General features: G+C 35.1%; 1 protein-coding gene across 1 annotated transcript; it reads right to left on the reverse strand.

Annotated features, from left to right (window-relative positions):
* Positions 1-2,529: 2,529 nt before the first annotated feature.
* grp (serine/threonine-protein kinase grp) lies at positions 2,530-17,614 on the reverse strand. The gene is made up of 12 exons (XM_080180729.1): positions 17,525-17,614; positions 16,892-17,073; positions 16,338-16,417; positions 7,278-7,369; positions 6,827-6,907; positions 6,213-6,348; positions 5,696-5,850; positions 5,165-5,255; positions 4,590-4,791; positions 4,224-4,280; positions 3,194-3,338; positions 2,530-2,781 (listed from the first exon to the last, which is right to left on the reverse strand). Exons 1-12 carry the CDS (start codon positions 17,561-17,563, stop codon positions 2,605-2,607), a joined length of 1,437 nt encoding a protein of 478 aa, XP_080036855.1. The 5' UTR covers positions 17,564-17,614; the 3' UTR covers positions 2,530-2,604.
* Between the last annotated feature and the right edge of the window lie 114 nt (positions 17,615-17,728).

A 17,728-nucleotide genomic window follows, 5' to 3' on the forward strand; every position in this document is an offset into this window, starting at 1 on the left:
CTCATAAAAATAAAATGATAAGAAAGGGTAAAAAGGGACATTGAGTTCATGTTTGCAAGATCATTGATAGGACAATAGAATTTATTTAATACAGACGATATAAATATATCATGGACGACCTAATAGAAGAATCCTATTATATAAACTAACAAGTTTTTTCGTCCTTAGCTTAACTTTCATTTCAACTAATAAACCGATCAAGTTCTCCATTCTATGAAAGCTTCACAAATGTCTCAGGCTATTTATTTTTTAGATTTAAGCCTGTTCATGGTTTTAGGCTATATTTTCTGTTTTTTTTTTCCTTTAGAAAACAGAACTACTAGATGCTAGGGGAGCAGTCGCTAATATTAGAAAAGAGCAATGTACACATTTCCCCCTTTTTATATTTTCTGTCATCGCGATTGAAAGATTTTGGGTTTCAATGCAATTGCGTCCTAATAAAAGCCCCGAAGGATTTAGTCTAAATTCATTATGTTAGCTGGATTTTGTTAATAATTTAAAGAGAAAAAAATCAACTGAAAATTGAATTATAAAAAAAATCTTTAAAAAGTACATTCTGTACAAAATCATTTGTTAAAAGTTGTATAATTATATTAATGACATAATGATTATGTGAACAGAATGAGAAGAGCATATGGAGGGCACATTTACAATACAATACAAATAAAACTAACATGTCAGCTTAACTTTTTTTATAACAAGAATTGTTTTTGTCTTAGTAGCTCTGTTTTTAAATAGAATAATAATCCTAAATATCATTAAGTAAAGTATTTTTAATTAGTCCATTAAGATCCCGCAAACCGCATAATAGAATGTTCTTTTTAAGAAAGCTTAATATATGTCTCAGGATGGTTTTAGATTGGTTTGATCCACAAGTAAGTAATTTCTTAATAATTGGTCTGAAACACAAAAAATTGTTACGGCCAAGTGACGTACGTATGTATTCTAATTTCTAGATAATATTAAAAATAAAATAGAGAATTTTATTTATATCCTATATTTATGATTAAAAAAAACCTTTTGCGCCTGTTTGTAAAGATTAAACAATAAAGAAATCATCATATTAATTCAATCCAATAAACATGATGGATAAAGTTAATTAATGAAAAACTGCAGTGGTGAAGAGCAGAGATGAAAGGGCACAACAGCATACAAACACAACACTCACATACATACATAAATAGAAAGACAGACCGACATACATACAGATAAAGACAAATAAACAAACAGACAGGTGGAAAAAGTTTGTGAGATGAAGAACTCTTGGCTTGGAGTTGAGACTGATAAGAAATTGGTTCGAGTGCTACACAAAAGTGTTTATTCGGTGCAGTAGGATTTTTGATGCATCAAGTAAAGCAAACATTTCAGCGAGAGAGGGGACAATGGACTGTTTATTACACTAGTCCCCACAGTTCTATATTACCTTTTCTTAATCGTTGGCTTAACAACTTTGGGGACATGAATGAATTTTGATTGGTTAATTCATAAAGTTGAGTGTTTAAACGTTTCAACTACTATTTTTAAGCTACAGAAGGATTATTTTGGGTATCACCATTGGGGATGTACATCAATTTATCGTCCATTTTCTTACCCCTTTAGATCCCTAAATTAAATTGAATTAATATAGGCATTTTCCGTCACAGTTCCTCGTTTAACACTTAATCGCTGAAATTTTATTGAAATTTTGTTTGTTATTACTTTAGGTCAGGTTAGGTCAGTTATAGGAGCAAAAACTACCCTTCCCTATCTCCTTTATTTTAATAATTTTAAAAGAAGGCAGGATGAGCCATGAGGGTTTAAGTGCTCCATAGTCACTTAATAGGAAACTATAAAATGGGCCGTGATCGAAGCAACTAAGTATGAGAGATCCTAACAAAATAAGGATAAAAGTTTTGCTTGAACATCATTCACAAACTACATATTAATCTTAATACTTTTGCACAAGCGTGACTCTACAAAACACACACGCACACACACACACACACACACTCGCCATTTACATTAAAACAAACACACAAAATAATTATAAAATGCCCAAACTTTTTGCATTAGGTAAAATATATGAATATAACGTTTCTGATTTATAATGTATTAATTAGGTAATTTGGTAATCATAAGCGTAATCTTTTCTTTACATATCAAAAGTACATTCATTTAAAAAAAGTATAAGATTATAAGAATTAAAATAGATATATAAAAATAATTTATAAAGTTAACTTAATACAGTTAATATCAATATTTTAGTTTCTTTTCTGAATGATCTTAATTCTTAATTAACTATCATAAATATTAATTTTCTTTCTTTACATTTTGGATACAATCAAAAAATTTACCCCAAATGGATCTTTTTGCAGAGATAAAGGGAAAAGAACAAGAGGGGATCAACCCTTTCTTTTAATATTTAAAATTATAGTTTATACTTTGAAGGGAGGGGTTAAAGAAGTAGATTAATTGAGTCATTGTTCTCTTCTTATGCAGATTTTTGTCAACTTTGCAAAAATATATAAATGTTAAGTCAATTTTGAATACATCTTTTTGTGTTACTATTACATATTTAGGTATAAAATCATAAAATATAAAAACGTATTATAAAAAAAAGACTAATTAAACCCCGGGAAGTGCATCAGAATGAATGGCTAGCGACCACATAATTGGCCCCTTCACAATTATCGGTTCCATGCTCTGTTTCAGCAGAGTGAAGCGGCGCTTGAACTCGATACCACATCCGCGGGAACGGCGGAAGTCGAGCAGGATTTTCTTGTCCATCTCAATCAATGTCACCTAAAAATAGAAATATGGGGCAAAAACAATCACGCTGGAAAATTCCTTATTTACTACAAGACATAAATGTAAATAGGTAATTTAAAAGCCTTAGTGACTTGATGAGAAGCCTCGATAATGCCACTATAGGCTTTTAAAAGTCTTAAAATAGATATAATTTAGGATAAAGCATTGCTTGGGTAAATTACATCGAGTAAAAAGTTGTATAATATAAATCATATGACAAATCATATAATAATTAAGCTATTAATAGTTGAATCTATTATTATAAAGACATCTTCACTCGTTTTATTGGAATGCATTGTAAATAGTTTAGGGTTAACAAAAAAGGGGTTCGGCTGCTTGAAAGTAATTTTTAAGATTGACGGATTATGGGGCCAGATTGACCATCTATACCTATCTATTATCCTACCTTAAATACTAGCTCCATGCCTCTCTTGTAGTTGATGCTGACAGTGATGATACCCTGGGTGATCATCTTGCACGTGTACCCGAGCTTCTGCAGCTTCAGCTTCAACTCTCTCTCAGTTGTCTCTTTGTCTGTGTTCACCCAGAATCTAAAATAGGCAATTATAACCAGCGTTTCTTCTGAGCCGTTTAATTTTGATGCGGCTCCGGCTCCGCGGATCCGTATCTGGAAATACGGCTCCGGCTCCTACTTTAAAATTAATATATCATTTTTTTTTCATTATTGAATTTGATAAAATAAAATAAATAATATAAAATATTTTGCTTTTATTTGATTAAAGCTATATAAAAGTAGAAGGATGTGTGTCTATTTGTTAAGTAACAATAGTTTTTCAGTTTATTATACAGAAATAGACCGCTGCCAAATTATAATATTACTTTAAAAAATCATTTTTAGCTAATCTGGAGCCGGAGCGATTTTTAACGAAAAATACGGCTCCGGCTCCACCAAAAATGTTGCTGCTCCCGGCTCCGAAACGCTCATTATAACTATGACTGGTATCATTACTAGGATTTTGGATATTCAAGTAGTCAGCAACTAGATGTTAACAATGTCAATAAGGGAGTTGATATTATTAACCAAAGTTTTATAACCACGTTATCTTATTAGTTGTTCAAAAATTCTATTGAATTTTTATTGGTTGGTTCTAAACTAGAAGTGTCCAAACTTTCCAATCAATGCTCATCAATTTATCTTCCATTGTCCTATTGTTTGGATAACCACTGCGGAATGGAGACGTTCAATTGATAGTTTTAAAATCAGTCAGTTATTTAGTCAATTCTATCGTGAGGTACGTTTAAAAATTTTATTGTCTCATTCCTTAAGATCCCTGATATTCCCACATACAATTACACATTCAACCCTTTGATTGCATGACCTTTTTTTAAAGTTGCATTAGTTAATTATTATTTGCAGTATTATTACAACATTGCATTATTATTACAACATTTATTTTAAATCTTTTTTTAATTACCTTGTCATTCTCTTAACAAGTTTCTGGAATGGTGTTTGTGAACCTTGAGTTGCTGGACCTACAAAATTAAAATGAACATAACATAAATACTTTTATTTAAAAATAAATGTATTTAACACCTAAACTATGAGAAAAGCCAGCATAAAATTCAGTTTAACAACCAATACCAGTAAATTATATAGTATAGGTAGGCAATTCATTAATCAAATTTTCCATCTTATAAAAGTAGGACTAGTAGATAAAAATCTTATGATATCCTTATCATAACAAAATAACATAAGATGCGATGACTTTTAGTTGTAATAAGTACTTATGCGTATATATGTCGTTTAAAGATGAATTTTCAATTTCGTCATTATGTTCATTCCTTGTGTTGACAAGAACAAATTATCCATTTGAGCGGGCTGCGTAAACCCATGGAAGAGGTTGGACTCGACTTCGGGAGCCTCCTCGAGGCCACCACCAGCTCCATCTGGGTTGGGCAGAGGCTGTGAGTAGCATTGTCGGCCAGGTGCTACATGCTCCTCATTAGGAATATCGGAGCCGGAGCACATGCGTTTCTTTAAACCTAAACGAAGGATTTCTTCTCAATTCAAATTGTTCCAGTAAATTAATTTTTTTCCGCGATTTGTTCATATGGTGCAATGTGGAACCGCCTATTCGCCGAAAATCGCCCCTTTCCGCCGGTTTCTTTTTCATTAATTTCTGAACTAGTCACCTTTGTGAATTATTTCAGTCTTTTTTTTCCTTATCATTTACAAATATGAAGGAATTGTTACTGGGAGAAAAAAATATGGTTGTCCCAAATAATTCATTCAAATAGTTACATAAAGTGCCCAATTTACCCACCCACCCAGCCAGCCCCCCCCCCCCCCCCCACCTCACCCAAATCTCTTTTAACCCAAGTATTGCACATAAAGACGATGAATAAAAGAGTTTACCTAAACCAAAACCAGATCCAGATCTGTTAATTCCCTCTACAGAATCTTTAAACTTCTTCTTTACCCAAACATGATTCTTTATCTGTTCCAACTATAACAGGACACTCTTTAATTTTAGTTTTGGAATTCAGTTTGAATAATATGAGCAATTCTAAAAATACATTTCTCTGTTTTATTTAGACCAGAATTTGTTTCAAGAAGGATGACAAAATCCGAAAAAGCGAAGTTTTAAAATCAACGATATGACAAAAGATCATTAACCATTGTAGTGTCAAAACTTTATAAGTATTAACAAAAGTATTAAAATTTTTCTAAAATTGATTAATTACAGGATACCTACTGTTTGAGGAAAATTTTAACATTTTTAGGAATATATTAAAAGGATACTTTGCTCATAATATAATATTGTACCTTGCTGTCCTAGGAAACATTATTTAAAAATAAAATGAATGAATAATTTTATCAAATAAATGTTTCTTAAGATCGAACACGTGATTGTTTTACTTAAATTAATTTAATGTAAGAGTGTTCCTTTAATCTTCTAGATGGATGAGGCATCAGGATTTTTCTTAATAATGACAAGGGCAGGTTGTCAATCTTTTTCCATGGATTTACATCCAGCTTTTGGTCCTTCCAGTTCATGTATTCTATTTGGTCAGGTGTAGGCTTGTCCCAGGGTAATTCACCTGAAAATATATTTATTGAAGATTGTATCAGAGCTATAAGATATAATTTAGTATTGTATGAAAGATTAGCGTATTTTCTATTAACCTATCTATTGCAAATCAATATTAAGATGTACTTTCAAATAAAATGTGAAATAAATAGCATCCTTTATAAATCCATAAAATATAAGTCCATTTAATAAAAAGAGAGGCTACTTCCAAGAGAAATCACCCTTCTGGCAAAAAAAAGCCTCCCAAATTTTTTTGGATTAACTTTCCTTATAAAACTAAAATGACAGTGGAGGGGTAACTTAACTCCCGCCTCCCTTATATCAAATAGCATGGCCGCTAGTACAAAATATATTAGTTGTTTGAAAAGCAACCTGTAAGCATAGCAACCAGTACAATGCCACAGGACCAGATATCCGCTGGTTCCGCATAATATTCATTACGGACTAACAGTTCTGGCGCTATGTAGGGCAGGGTACCACACCTTCTCTCAAGTAATCTTTCAATTCCCTTAAGAATTAGTTGTTTTTTATTTATTACAAATAAACCCAAATATCAAATGTCTTTGAAAGGTAAAATATTTTTTTAAGATTCTGTGAAGGCTCTGTCAGATAGTTTAAGGTTTCCTTAATAGAGATAATTTAGAGACACACTTTCTAAATCAGCCAATAGGAAAATAGTGGAATAACAACCCAATCAAACAAATGGTTAGAGTTTAAATATTTTAGTGCTTTAGGGCGGTTAATTTTTTTTCATCTGCATAATGAGTCAGCTATAAATAGTCGTATTAGGTACTTAGGATAAAGCTTTGCTAGTTAAATAATATCGTATAAACATTTCTCGAATCTCCATACGCTTAATGTGAAGCATATGACAAAACATGTATTATAAGTCAGCTTCTTAGGATATAGCTACTTTTTGGGAAATTATATCAGCGAAATTAAATTTAAGCCCAAAGACTAGAATTTTTGAGTTTTTTTATATTTACCTGATGTCTAAACACGGTTGCCATGCCAAAGTCAGAAATCTTAAGAGTATCATGTTCATCCAGCAACAAATTTTCAGGCTTTATATCCCTGTTTTTTAAGATATAGAACACATTATGAAAACATATGTCATTAAAATCAAAATAATATATTGCTTAATATATTCTGAAGTATTTAGCTTAAGCAAACTTGTGATGTAAGCAATTATAATATACTATATTGAAAGTTAGAAAAACCCAGAGATACAAAGATAGATTAAAGGAAGAATATAAAATTACATTTCCCAAATACCTAATTATTGTTTTTTTTTTAAAAAAAAGGTGTACAAAATTTTTTTTAGATAGTAACAAACACAAACTTAATAGGTAAAGACAATTGTTTTGAGATATTTCAAATTCAAATACACAATACATTGTATTCAAAGGCAATTTTTTTACTTTCATAGTTGTTAACTATATCCCTGTGACTAACTCCTTTCTTGTGTAAGTATTCAACTCCATCTATCAGCATGTTGAAAAAACTTTGAGCCAAGTGCTCTTGCATACCTAAACAAAGACGTTTCAAGAAACAAAAGAACAATAAACTGTAAATCAGAATTGTTGTAGACATAGTATAAATATAATTTAAATAGAAAATATGAATTTGAAGTACTTTTTTTCACAGTTTCGGATTTAAATATCTTTAAATGTCGAATTGCCAAAAGATAATCCATGTTTAAAATAACTAACATTGCAACAACTAAACAGATGATGCATGCATAATAGTGTGGCCCAAATGAAGGTCTAAATCGCTTTTCAATGTGCGGAATGTAAAAAAAGGTTATGTATTGTTTGTAGATTTTAGTCCTATAATTGATTTTAAGAAAAAATCTATCGCTATCTCGTCAAATGCATATTTATTTTCACCTTTTCTTCCCCAAATTAAGAAAGCCTTACACAAGATATACAGGGCGACCACTCCAAAACAAAAGAAATATAGTATTTTTATAGTATATTTTTAAAATCCATATAGTATATACAGGGTGGGGCAAATAAGACCGGAAAAATTCTAACTTCTAAACAAATGAACATGAAATCGTCAATTTTAAAGATTTTATTGAATTTTAAAAACTGGCAAGCAAAATAGGAATATGACTATTAGATTATTCAATAAAATCGCCGCCAGCCTCAATCACCGCCTTCAACCGCCCCCTGAACCGCCTGCAGGCCCTGGTCACCATGTCCTCGTCCAAGCTGGCGAATTTCTCCTTGATGGTGGCAATGAGGGAGGTCTTTGTTGAATAGGCACGTCTATTGGTGCATGCTTCAAAGTAGCCCCAGGCCCAAAAGTCTATTGAATTAAGATCGGGCTGCTGGGAGGCCCCAATTCTATTGGAACGTGAGTAACCGCAGGATCCAAATTCACCCAACTTTAACGCTACCCTTTGTCACGGAGGCTCTTATTTAGACCACAGCTGGAACGATGTTCTATACCTTTTTGGAAATGGCATGAAAATCAGCTAGGGTTGTTAGCGCAGTTCATAGTCTAAAATGAGTTTTTAAGTTTCAAATGGGTCTCTAACGTCGAGAACCGAGAAATTTTCACGATTTCACAAATTTTTTACATCTTAAAATCTTCCACGTTTCACTTTGCCGGAGTACTACAGCCAAGCCACTTCAGATAAAGAGCTCTAGTCTTTTCTAGTGTCTTATTTATGTAACTAACACTATCCCCAGCAAGTTGCATAACTCTACCTCATCTACAAATGGGATGAGATCCGATTTTGTGGGCCCTAGTCGAGAATCCAGATTATTCCACCGGCGCATTTCGAATCTGCCTTGTTGAACATAAGCGCGGCCAGCTCGGAGCACAAGCCCATCTTCGTCCAAAGATTTTTTGTGCTAAAAGGTAATTATCTAAGCTTTTTACAGTGGGGTCAAACGTCCTGATTGGTCATGTAGTTTTTGCGCTATGGCCGTTTAAAGTTTGTCCGGTCTTATTTGCCCCACCCTGTATAGTATATTTTTAAAACTCATATAGTATGATATAGTATCGAACTTAGAATTATTTAGTAATACATAGTATATACATCATCAATAATAACTCAAAGCATAGCTGTTATCAAAGCAATTTCACATATAAGGGGCCTACTCTGTGATTATTAGGCTAGGTATTAATTTGAGATTATAGGTTATTTAGGATAAAAGATTACTTTTGGTTAGTATTTCACATATATTTAATCATTTTTTGGATAGGTCTCAGGTTCAGGTGCTGCAGGCTATCTGGAAGGTGGTTACTGGACAAGTAAAAAAAATTAAAATTTCTGTTTGAAAAGTTCGAGATCAACTTATAAAACAAAATACGCATCTTTTTGGATTTTATTAACATAAATGAAGAAAAAATTAAAATAGGCCTCCAAGTTCTGGTCTTGCAGGCCTCCAGGTCCCCTCAGACAGGTTACATATATTTGTTTTATTGGAAGAGTTAGAGGCCAACTAATAAAACAGAAAATGCATCTTTTTGAAAGCTATTAACATATCTGAAGAAAAATTTTAATCGGCCTCCAAGTTTAGTTTCTGTAGGCCTCCATGTCCACTCTGGACAGGTAAAAAATTCAAATTTCTTATTTGAAGAGTTAGAGGTCAACTTATAAACAAGAATATGCATCTTTTTGGATTAAAAAATAAAATCGACCTCCTAAGTTCTGGTCCTGCAGACTCTGGACAGCTTGTATTTGGATGTTCTTTATATATTTGAAGGAAAAAATAAAATTGGCCTTCAGGTTCAGGGGTTGCAGGCCTCCAGGTGGACTCTGAACACGAATAAAAAAAATCTTTAAAGGGGGGGGGGGGGGGGGGTAAAATGTGGTGACTCGTGCCACGACATACCAGCAATTTTATTTTGGATGCTACTTCCTTGGTTTTAGAGATAATTGGTTAAAATCTTTTGGGCTGGGTCACTAAGGGGGGGTTTTTTAATGCAACCATCTCGTAATCAATGTATAAATGGCACTTAGAATTCGAATTTCGATCTGAAATTTTGCATGAGTAATCCTTGGTAGGTCTGTTTTCCCTAAATCGAACAAAAAATTGGAAAAGTAACGGCTGGCAGCTGGCGGCTCAGCCGTTTAGCCGTTTTTTGCCTATTTTCAGGGCAAATTCATCATTTATTACGTAGGAATCAACTTTTAAAAACATATTTTTGGTTTAATTCATGTTAAATGATAACAATAACCATTTTTAAAATTTCTAGTACCAGCTGCTAAACGGCTAGAACCGGCTGAAAACGGCTGGGAGCCGCCAAGAGTATGAAGAGTAGATAGTGCATGTGACATGTCTAGGGGTAGGTTTTTATGGTTGCTGAGCTCAAAAATGCTACCAAAAATAGTGGCGGCCCATCCATATGGCAGCTGGGTAACAGCTGCAGCTCAGCTGGGAGCAGCCAAGAGTAGAATCAGTAGATAGGGCTTGTGACGTGTTTAGGAGTAGGTTTTTATGGGTGCTGAGCTCAATTCTACTACAAAAAAATAGAAGCAGCCTATCCATATGGCAGCTGGGTAACGGCCGCAGCTCAGCTGGGAGTGGCCAATAGTAGAATGAGTAGGTTTAGCTTGTGACATGTCTAGGGGTAGGTTTTTAGGGGTGCTGAGCTCAAAAATACTGCCAAAAATAGTGGCCGCCCATCCATATGGCAGCTGGGTAACGGCCGCAGCTCACCTTTAAGCGGCCAAGAGTAGAATGAGTAGATAGGGCTTGTGACATGTTTAGGGGTAGGCTTGTGACATGTCTATTGCCTAAGGGTAGGTTTTTATGGGTGCTGAGCTCAAAAATGCTACCAAAATTAGTGGTGGCCCATCCATATGGCAGCTGGGTAAGAGCTGCAGCTCAGCTGGGAACGGCCAAGAGTAAATTGAGTAGATAGGGCTTGTGACGTGTCTAGTGGTAGGTTTTTATGGGTGCTGAGCTTAATACTACTACCAAAAATAGAAGCTGCCCATCCATATGGCAGCTGGATAACGGCCGCAGCTCACCTAAGAGCGGCCAGGAGTTGCTGAGCTCAAAAATGCTACCAAAAATAGTGGCAGCCCATCCCTATGGCAGCTGGGTAACAGCTGCTGCTCAGCTGGGAGTGGCCAAGAATAGAATCAGTAGATAGGGCTTGTGCCGTGTCTAGGGGTAGGTTTTTATGTGTGCTGAGCTCAATACTACTACAAAAATTAGTGGCAGCCCATCCATATGGCAGCTGGGTAACGGCTGCAGCTCAGCTGAGAGCGGCCAAGAGTAGAATGAGTAGATAGGGCTTGTGACGTATCTAGGGGCAGGTTTTTAGGTGTGCTGAGCTCAAGAATACTACCAAAAATAGGGGCGGCCAATCCCTATGGCAGCTGGGTAACAGCTGCAGCTCAGCTGGGAGCGGCCAAGAGTAGAGTCAGTAGATAGGGCTTGTGCCGTGTCTAGGGGTAGGTTTTAATGTTTGCTGAGCTCAATACTACTACAAAAATAGTGGCGACCAATCCACATGGCAGCTGGGTAACAGCTGCAGCTCAGCTGAGAGCGGCCAAGAGTAGAATGAGTAGATAGGTCTTGTGACGTGTCTAGGGGTAGGTTTTTAGGGGCGCTGAGCTCAAAAATACTAACAAAAATAGGGGCGGCTGGGTAACAGCTACAGCTCAGCTAGACACGTCACAAGCCCTATGTACTCATTTTACTCTTGGCCGCACCCAGCTGAGATGCAGCTGTTACCCAGCTGCCATATGGATAGGCCACCACTATTTTTGGTAGTATTTTTGAGCTCAGCACCCATTAAAACCTAACCCTAGACACCTCATAAGGCCGTATGTACTCATTCTACTCTTGGCTGCTCCCAGCTGAGCTGTAGCTGTTACCCAGCTGCCATGTGGATTGGTCGCAACTATTTTTGGTAGCAGTTTTAAGCTCAGCAACCATAAAAACCTACCCCTAAACATGTCACAAGCCCTATCTACTCATTCTACTTTTGGCCACTCCAAGGTGAGCTGCGGCCGTTACCCAGCTGCCATATGGATGGGCGGCCACTATTTTTGGTAGTATTTTTGAGCTCAGCACCCATTCAAACCTAACCCTAGACACCTCACAAGCCCTATGTACTCATTCTACTCTTGGCCACTCCCAGCTGAGCTGTAGCTGTTACCCAGCTGCCATGTGGATTGGTCGCCACTATTTTTGGTAGCAGTTTTGAGCTCAGCAACCATAAAAACCTACCCCTAAACATGTCACAAGCCCTATCTACTCATTCTACTCTTGGCCACTCCAAGGTGAGCTGCGGCCGTTACCCAGCTGCCATATGGATGGGCGGCCACTATTTTTGGTAGTATTTTTGAGCTCAGCACCCCTAAAAACCTACCCCTAGATACACAAGCCCCATCTACTCATTCTACTCTTAGCCGCTCCCAGCTGAGCAGTTGCCGTTACCCAGCTGCCATATGGATGAGCTGCCACTATTTTTTTGTAGTAGTATTGAGCTCAGCACCAATAAAAACCTACCCCAAGACACGTCACAAGCCCCATCTACTTATTCTACTCTTGGCCGCCACCAGCTGAGCTGCAGCTGTTACCCAGCTGCCATATGGATGGGCTGCCACTATTTTTGGTAGCATTTTTGGGCTCAGCAACCATAAAAACTTACCCCTAGACATGTCACATGCCCTATCTACTCATCATACTCTTGGCGGCTCCCAGCCGTTTTCAGCCGGTCCTAGCCGTTTAGCAGCTGGCACTAGAAATTTTAAAAATGGTTATTGCTATCATTTAACATGAATTAAACCAAAAATATGTTTTTAAGAGTTGATTCCTACGTAATTAATGATGAATTTGCCCTGAAAATAGGCAAAAAAACGGCTAAACGGCTGAGCCGCCAGCTGCCAGCCGTTACTTTTCCAACTTTTTGTTCGATTTAGGGAAAATAGACCTACCAAGGATTACTCATGCAAAATTTCAGATCAAAATTCGAATTCTAAGTGCCATTTATACATTGATTACGAGATCGTTGCATTAAAAACCCCCCCCTTACCCCAAGTTTTGGTATCTTTTAATAAAAACGGCGGCAGGACCGCCGCTCCCGCCGTTCACCGCCATTTTCCGCCGCCGCCAAAAAAATTTTTTTATTGCATTTCTCGCCGAATTAGGCAATTTGGAATCATTTGAGACCATGTTATTTTTTTCAAAAATTTTTCCCCTTATAACCAACCCTGCGGGGGGACTTAGTCATTTTTTCCAAATTCTCGTGTGCTTCTCCTGTGCTTTTAAAGATATTGAAACAAAATATTTTGAGGTAGGTCAGTAAACAATATTTAAAGAAAAATAGCGGCGACCGCCGCTCCCGCCGTCCGCCGCCATTTTCCGCCGCCAAAAATTTTTTTTATTCAAATATTTTTTACTGACCTACCTCAAACGATTTTGTTTCAATATCTTGAAAAGCAAAGGAGAAGCACTGAATTTAAGATATATCTTGATAAAAGAGAATTTGGAAAAGTCCCCCCACAGGGTTGCTTGTAAGGGAAAATTTTTTTGAAAAAAATAACATGGTCTCAAATGATTCCAAACTGCCTAATACTGCGAGAAATGCAATAAAAAAAATTTTGCGGCGGCGGCGGGAAACGGCGCGGACGGCGGGAGCGGCGGTACCGCCGCTATTTTTTATTCAAATATTTTTTACTGACCTACCTAAAAAGATTTTGTTTCAATATCTTTAAAAGCTTAGGAGAGGCACTGAATGTAAGATATACCTTGATAAACGAAAATTTGAAAAAAAATGACCAAGTCCCCCGCAGGGTTGGTTATAAGGGGAAAAATTTTTGAAAAAAATAACATGGTCTCAATTTTTTGACGGCGGCGGAAAATGGCAGTGAAAGGCGGGAGCGGCGGTCCCGTCGCCGTTTTTTTTTTGAAAGATACCAAAACTTGGGGTAATTAGTGACCCAGCCCAAAAGATTTTACCCAATTATCTCTAAAACCAAGGGAGTAGCATCCAAAATAAAATTGCTGGTATGTTGTGGCACGAGTCACCACATTTTACCCCCCCCCCCCCCCTTTAAGGAGTTAGAGGTTTATTAAACAACATAAGCATCTTTATAGATGCTATTTGTATGTTTAAAGAAAAAATGACAATCGACCTCCAGGTTTTGATGCTGCAGGCCTCCAGGTGGACTGTTGACAGGTAAAAATCAAAATTTCTTATTTATGTAGTTAGAGATTAGTTTATAAAATACCATAAGCATCTTCTTAGATGTTATTTAAATATCTTAAGAAAAAATACAATTGACCTCCAGGTCCAGGTGCTGCAGGCTTCCATGGAGACTCTGTCCAGAGAAAACCTGGAGGCCTGAACTTGTCTTTTACCTGTCCTGAATGAACCTGAACTTGGATCCCGATATGTTAATATTATCCAAGAAAATGCATACTCTGTTATACATATAAATAGACCTCTAACTCTTCATATAAGAAATTTGATTGTTTACCTGTTCAGAGTGGACCTAAAGGCCTGCAGGACCTGAACTTGGAGGACGAATTATATTTTTTCTTCAGATATGTTAATAAGATCCAAAAAATACATATTCTGTTTTATAAGTTGACCTCTAACTCTTAAAATAAAAAATTTGATTTTTTACCTATCCAGTGTCCAGAGTGGACCTGAAGGCATGCAGAAATGACACTGGGGGCTAATTTTAAATTTTTTTCAGATATGTTCATAACATCCAAAAAGATGCATATTCTGTTTTATAGGTTGACCTTTAACTCTTCAAACAAAAAATTTGAATTTTTACCAGTCCAGAGTGGACCTAGTGGCCTGCAGGACCAGAACTTGGAGGCCAATTTTAATTTTTTTCTTCAGATATGTTAATAACATCCTGAAAGATGCATATTCTGTTTAATAATTGATCTCTAAATTTTACAATTTTTTTACCTGTCCAGAAACCACCTTTTAGCCTGCAGCACCTGAACCTGGAAACTTATCCAAAAAAAAATATTAAATATAAGTGAACTACTATCCAAAAGTTAACTTTTATTACAATAACCTATAGCCTCACATTAATACCTAGCTGCCTAATAATCATGGAGTAAGCGAAAGTGGTAAAACTTCCCCCTCACCCTTAAGTTAATTCTATGAAAAATAACTGAATTTAAATCATAATCACAAACAAAAATATATTTTAAAGGATTTTCTTCATCTCTTTTTACTGTAGAGCTTTATGCATTTTTGTCATATCACAGTACCTTTTGAGCCCCCCGCAGGGGCTAGAAATAGGAGAAGACCTACTGTGAAAACGCTCCTTAAGAGGCGTTGTCACAAAACTGACAATATTCGTTCTTTGTTATATAAATGTAATATTATATAGTATATGTAGTAAATTTTGGTCAAGTAAAGGTAATAATATATAGTATATATAGTAAATTTTATTCATATAGTATGATATAGTATACAAATTCATCCTATATAGTATAAATAGTATATATAGTATGCAGTGGTCGCCCTGGATATAAAGCAAAACATCAAATTTTCTGTCTGTTTGTTTACAAACATTAAAATAAAATATTAAAATCACCAGGAATAAGCATATCAAGAAAGAACGTATCAAAATTTATTTAAGTGCAATTCCAATAATTTGGGAAAGCTAATTTATATTGCAAAATAATTAAAGAAAAATAATTAAAGATAAGCCTTACTCTTTATTCCTGGTTTAATAATAAACAATCAAATTACTTTTTGCAATAGGTATTAATTTTTTTTATTAGTATCCTTTTTATTAAAGTTGAATATGAGAATAAGTACCTAGGTATATTATTTATTTTTTTACCTTCATTTAATTTTTTATTTAAATAAATTGTCTCTTTATTGGCGACAATGTCTGTTGAGCCATGAAATTTATTAAAAACACTTATTCCTATTTTATGTCTTTAAAACGTATATTTTTTTAGAGTTTTTCATCATTTCTCTTCTTATAAGACTAATAGCTACTGTTTTAGTTCAATTTATTACACAAATTATCAATTTAAATAAAACAATATTTTTAGAAGTTTTTCGGAATTATTCGGCAGGAATGGCGGTTCTGCCTACTTTTTATAATTGCTTCAAATTTGAACTCTTGTTACATTATTTTAGGTTGGCAGTTCTTTAATTATTTCTTGTTAAAATCATGATAATATGAAGTTTTTGATAAAAAGCTTAAGATTGAAATTTCGAGATAAATTTTCATTGTAGAGAGGTCTAGTTTTCACTAAAAGTTCTACTTTTGAGTCGGTAACAACTTCAAGGTATCCGCAAATTGATATGGTAAAGTCTAATGCATAAAAGGGAATAGCAGCTTTCACAATATTGCGTAAAGTTGTGAGTAAGATTCCAGTCAAAGGCGCTTTTGAGGTCAAACTGTTTTTTAAATATGCGCTTAATCATACAATGCGCTTCGTCAACAACTAAGAACAGTTAGACTTAATAAGCGCCTTTGACAACTTTACGCAATATTGTGAGAGCTACAAGGTATTCCCTTTTTCCTCTAACCTGTATCAGGTTCAATTCTATCAAATAATTCTCCTCCACTACAGTATTCAAGAAATATAAATTGTCGTCTCCCTTCCAACCTACAATTTTAAAATAAAAGTATTTTAAGTTTAAAAATTGTTTTAAGCATAATTATTTCTTTAGAAACTTCAACGTTAAATACCAAAACAAAAAGAGTTATTTGGCCCAAATTAGTCACACTTAAATTATATAGGTAATTGACATTTTATTCAGAGATATCTACATAGTAAAATATTTGGTCGTTTTGAATGTGTCTTTTAGGATAAAGTTAAGATCATCTAACAGAAAAAAATATAATCAATGAAGAGCATATTTTACAAATTACAAATACAGTATTTTAATACTAGTGGCTGCGCCTCTAGTATCTAGGGGCTCTATATTTAAAGGGATATTGAAGAAAAACAGCCTAAAGCCATCTCAGGACCTATATGAAGCGCCACTGTAAAGGAGAACCATATCGGATCGGCGGTAAGAGAGTTCCTTTGCTACAGACAAAAAAAAGCTTACTACTTTGTATAATAGGATTGACTTACCTACTACCATAGCATTGAACAATATTCTTGTGTTTGAGAAGTTTGTGCACACATATCTCCTTCTTGACCGTCTCCTCCGCCTCTGGCTGGGAGTCCAGGTTGATCTCCTTCATGGCGCAGGCCTCCCCGTTCTCCTTGTTCACCAACAATTTCACCTCGCCAAAGGTTCCCTCCCCTAGAACCTAAATTTTGTTCGAAATTTTTTTTATTGCATAAACACTAACATTTTCAGAGTGAGTAATACAGTTAGCAGAATTGATAACTTAAAGCTCTTTTTTTTCGGAGGAAAGCCAAAAAAATCTTATGGCAATTTAAACAAATACGACAAATAATAACAAATTGAAAGGTAATATTTGTCTTTTTGTGTGGATGTATTGTAATCTCGTAGAGTGGTTGGGTATTGACTGACTCTAATCATAGAGTAGTTTTACACAAGCTTATACCAACAACGAAATTATTCGGGAAAAATCACGAAACCTGTACGTGATAGTCAGCTGTTGCTGAAGGGAACACTTAGTACTAGTAAAATTGACGACCTTTTCGTCTGCCTCCAAATATTATTTTAGATTTATTTCGCTTGTTGGCTATATCTTAGGCCTGGTTTTACGCAGCTAAACATAAAAGAAAAATTACCTGCACCAGATTCCATCCTTCAATGAATTCTCTCACCATTTTCAATCATTAATAATTAAATCATTATTCTGAAATTATCAATATAATCATAAAAATAAATATCTTGAGTTTTCAATCTAATATGTACAAATAGCATACAATAATCATAAATTTTTAGGATATGAAAAAAAATCATAATTATCTAAAATCCTATGTAAAACAGAT

The sequence above is a fragment of the Acartia tonsa genome, chromosome 2, assembly GCF_053477335.1.
Source record: "Acartia tonsa isolate MP-2025a chromosome 2, ASM5347733v1, whole genome shotgun sequence".
Lineage (NCBI taxonomy): Eukaryota > Metazoa > Arthropoda > Copepoda > Calanoida > Acartiidae > Acartia > Acartia tonsa.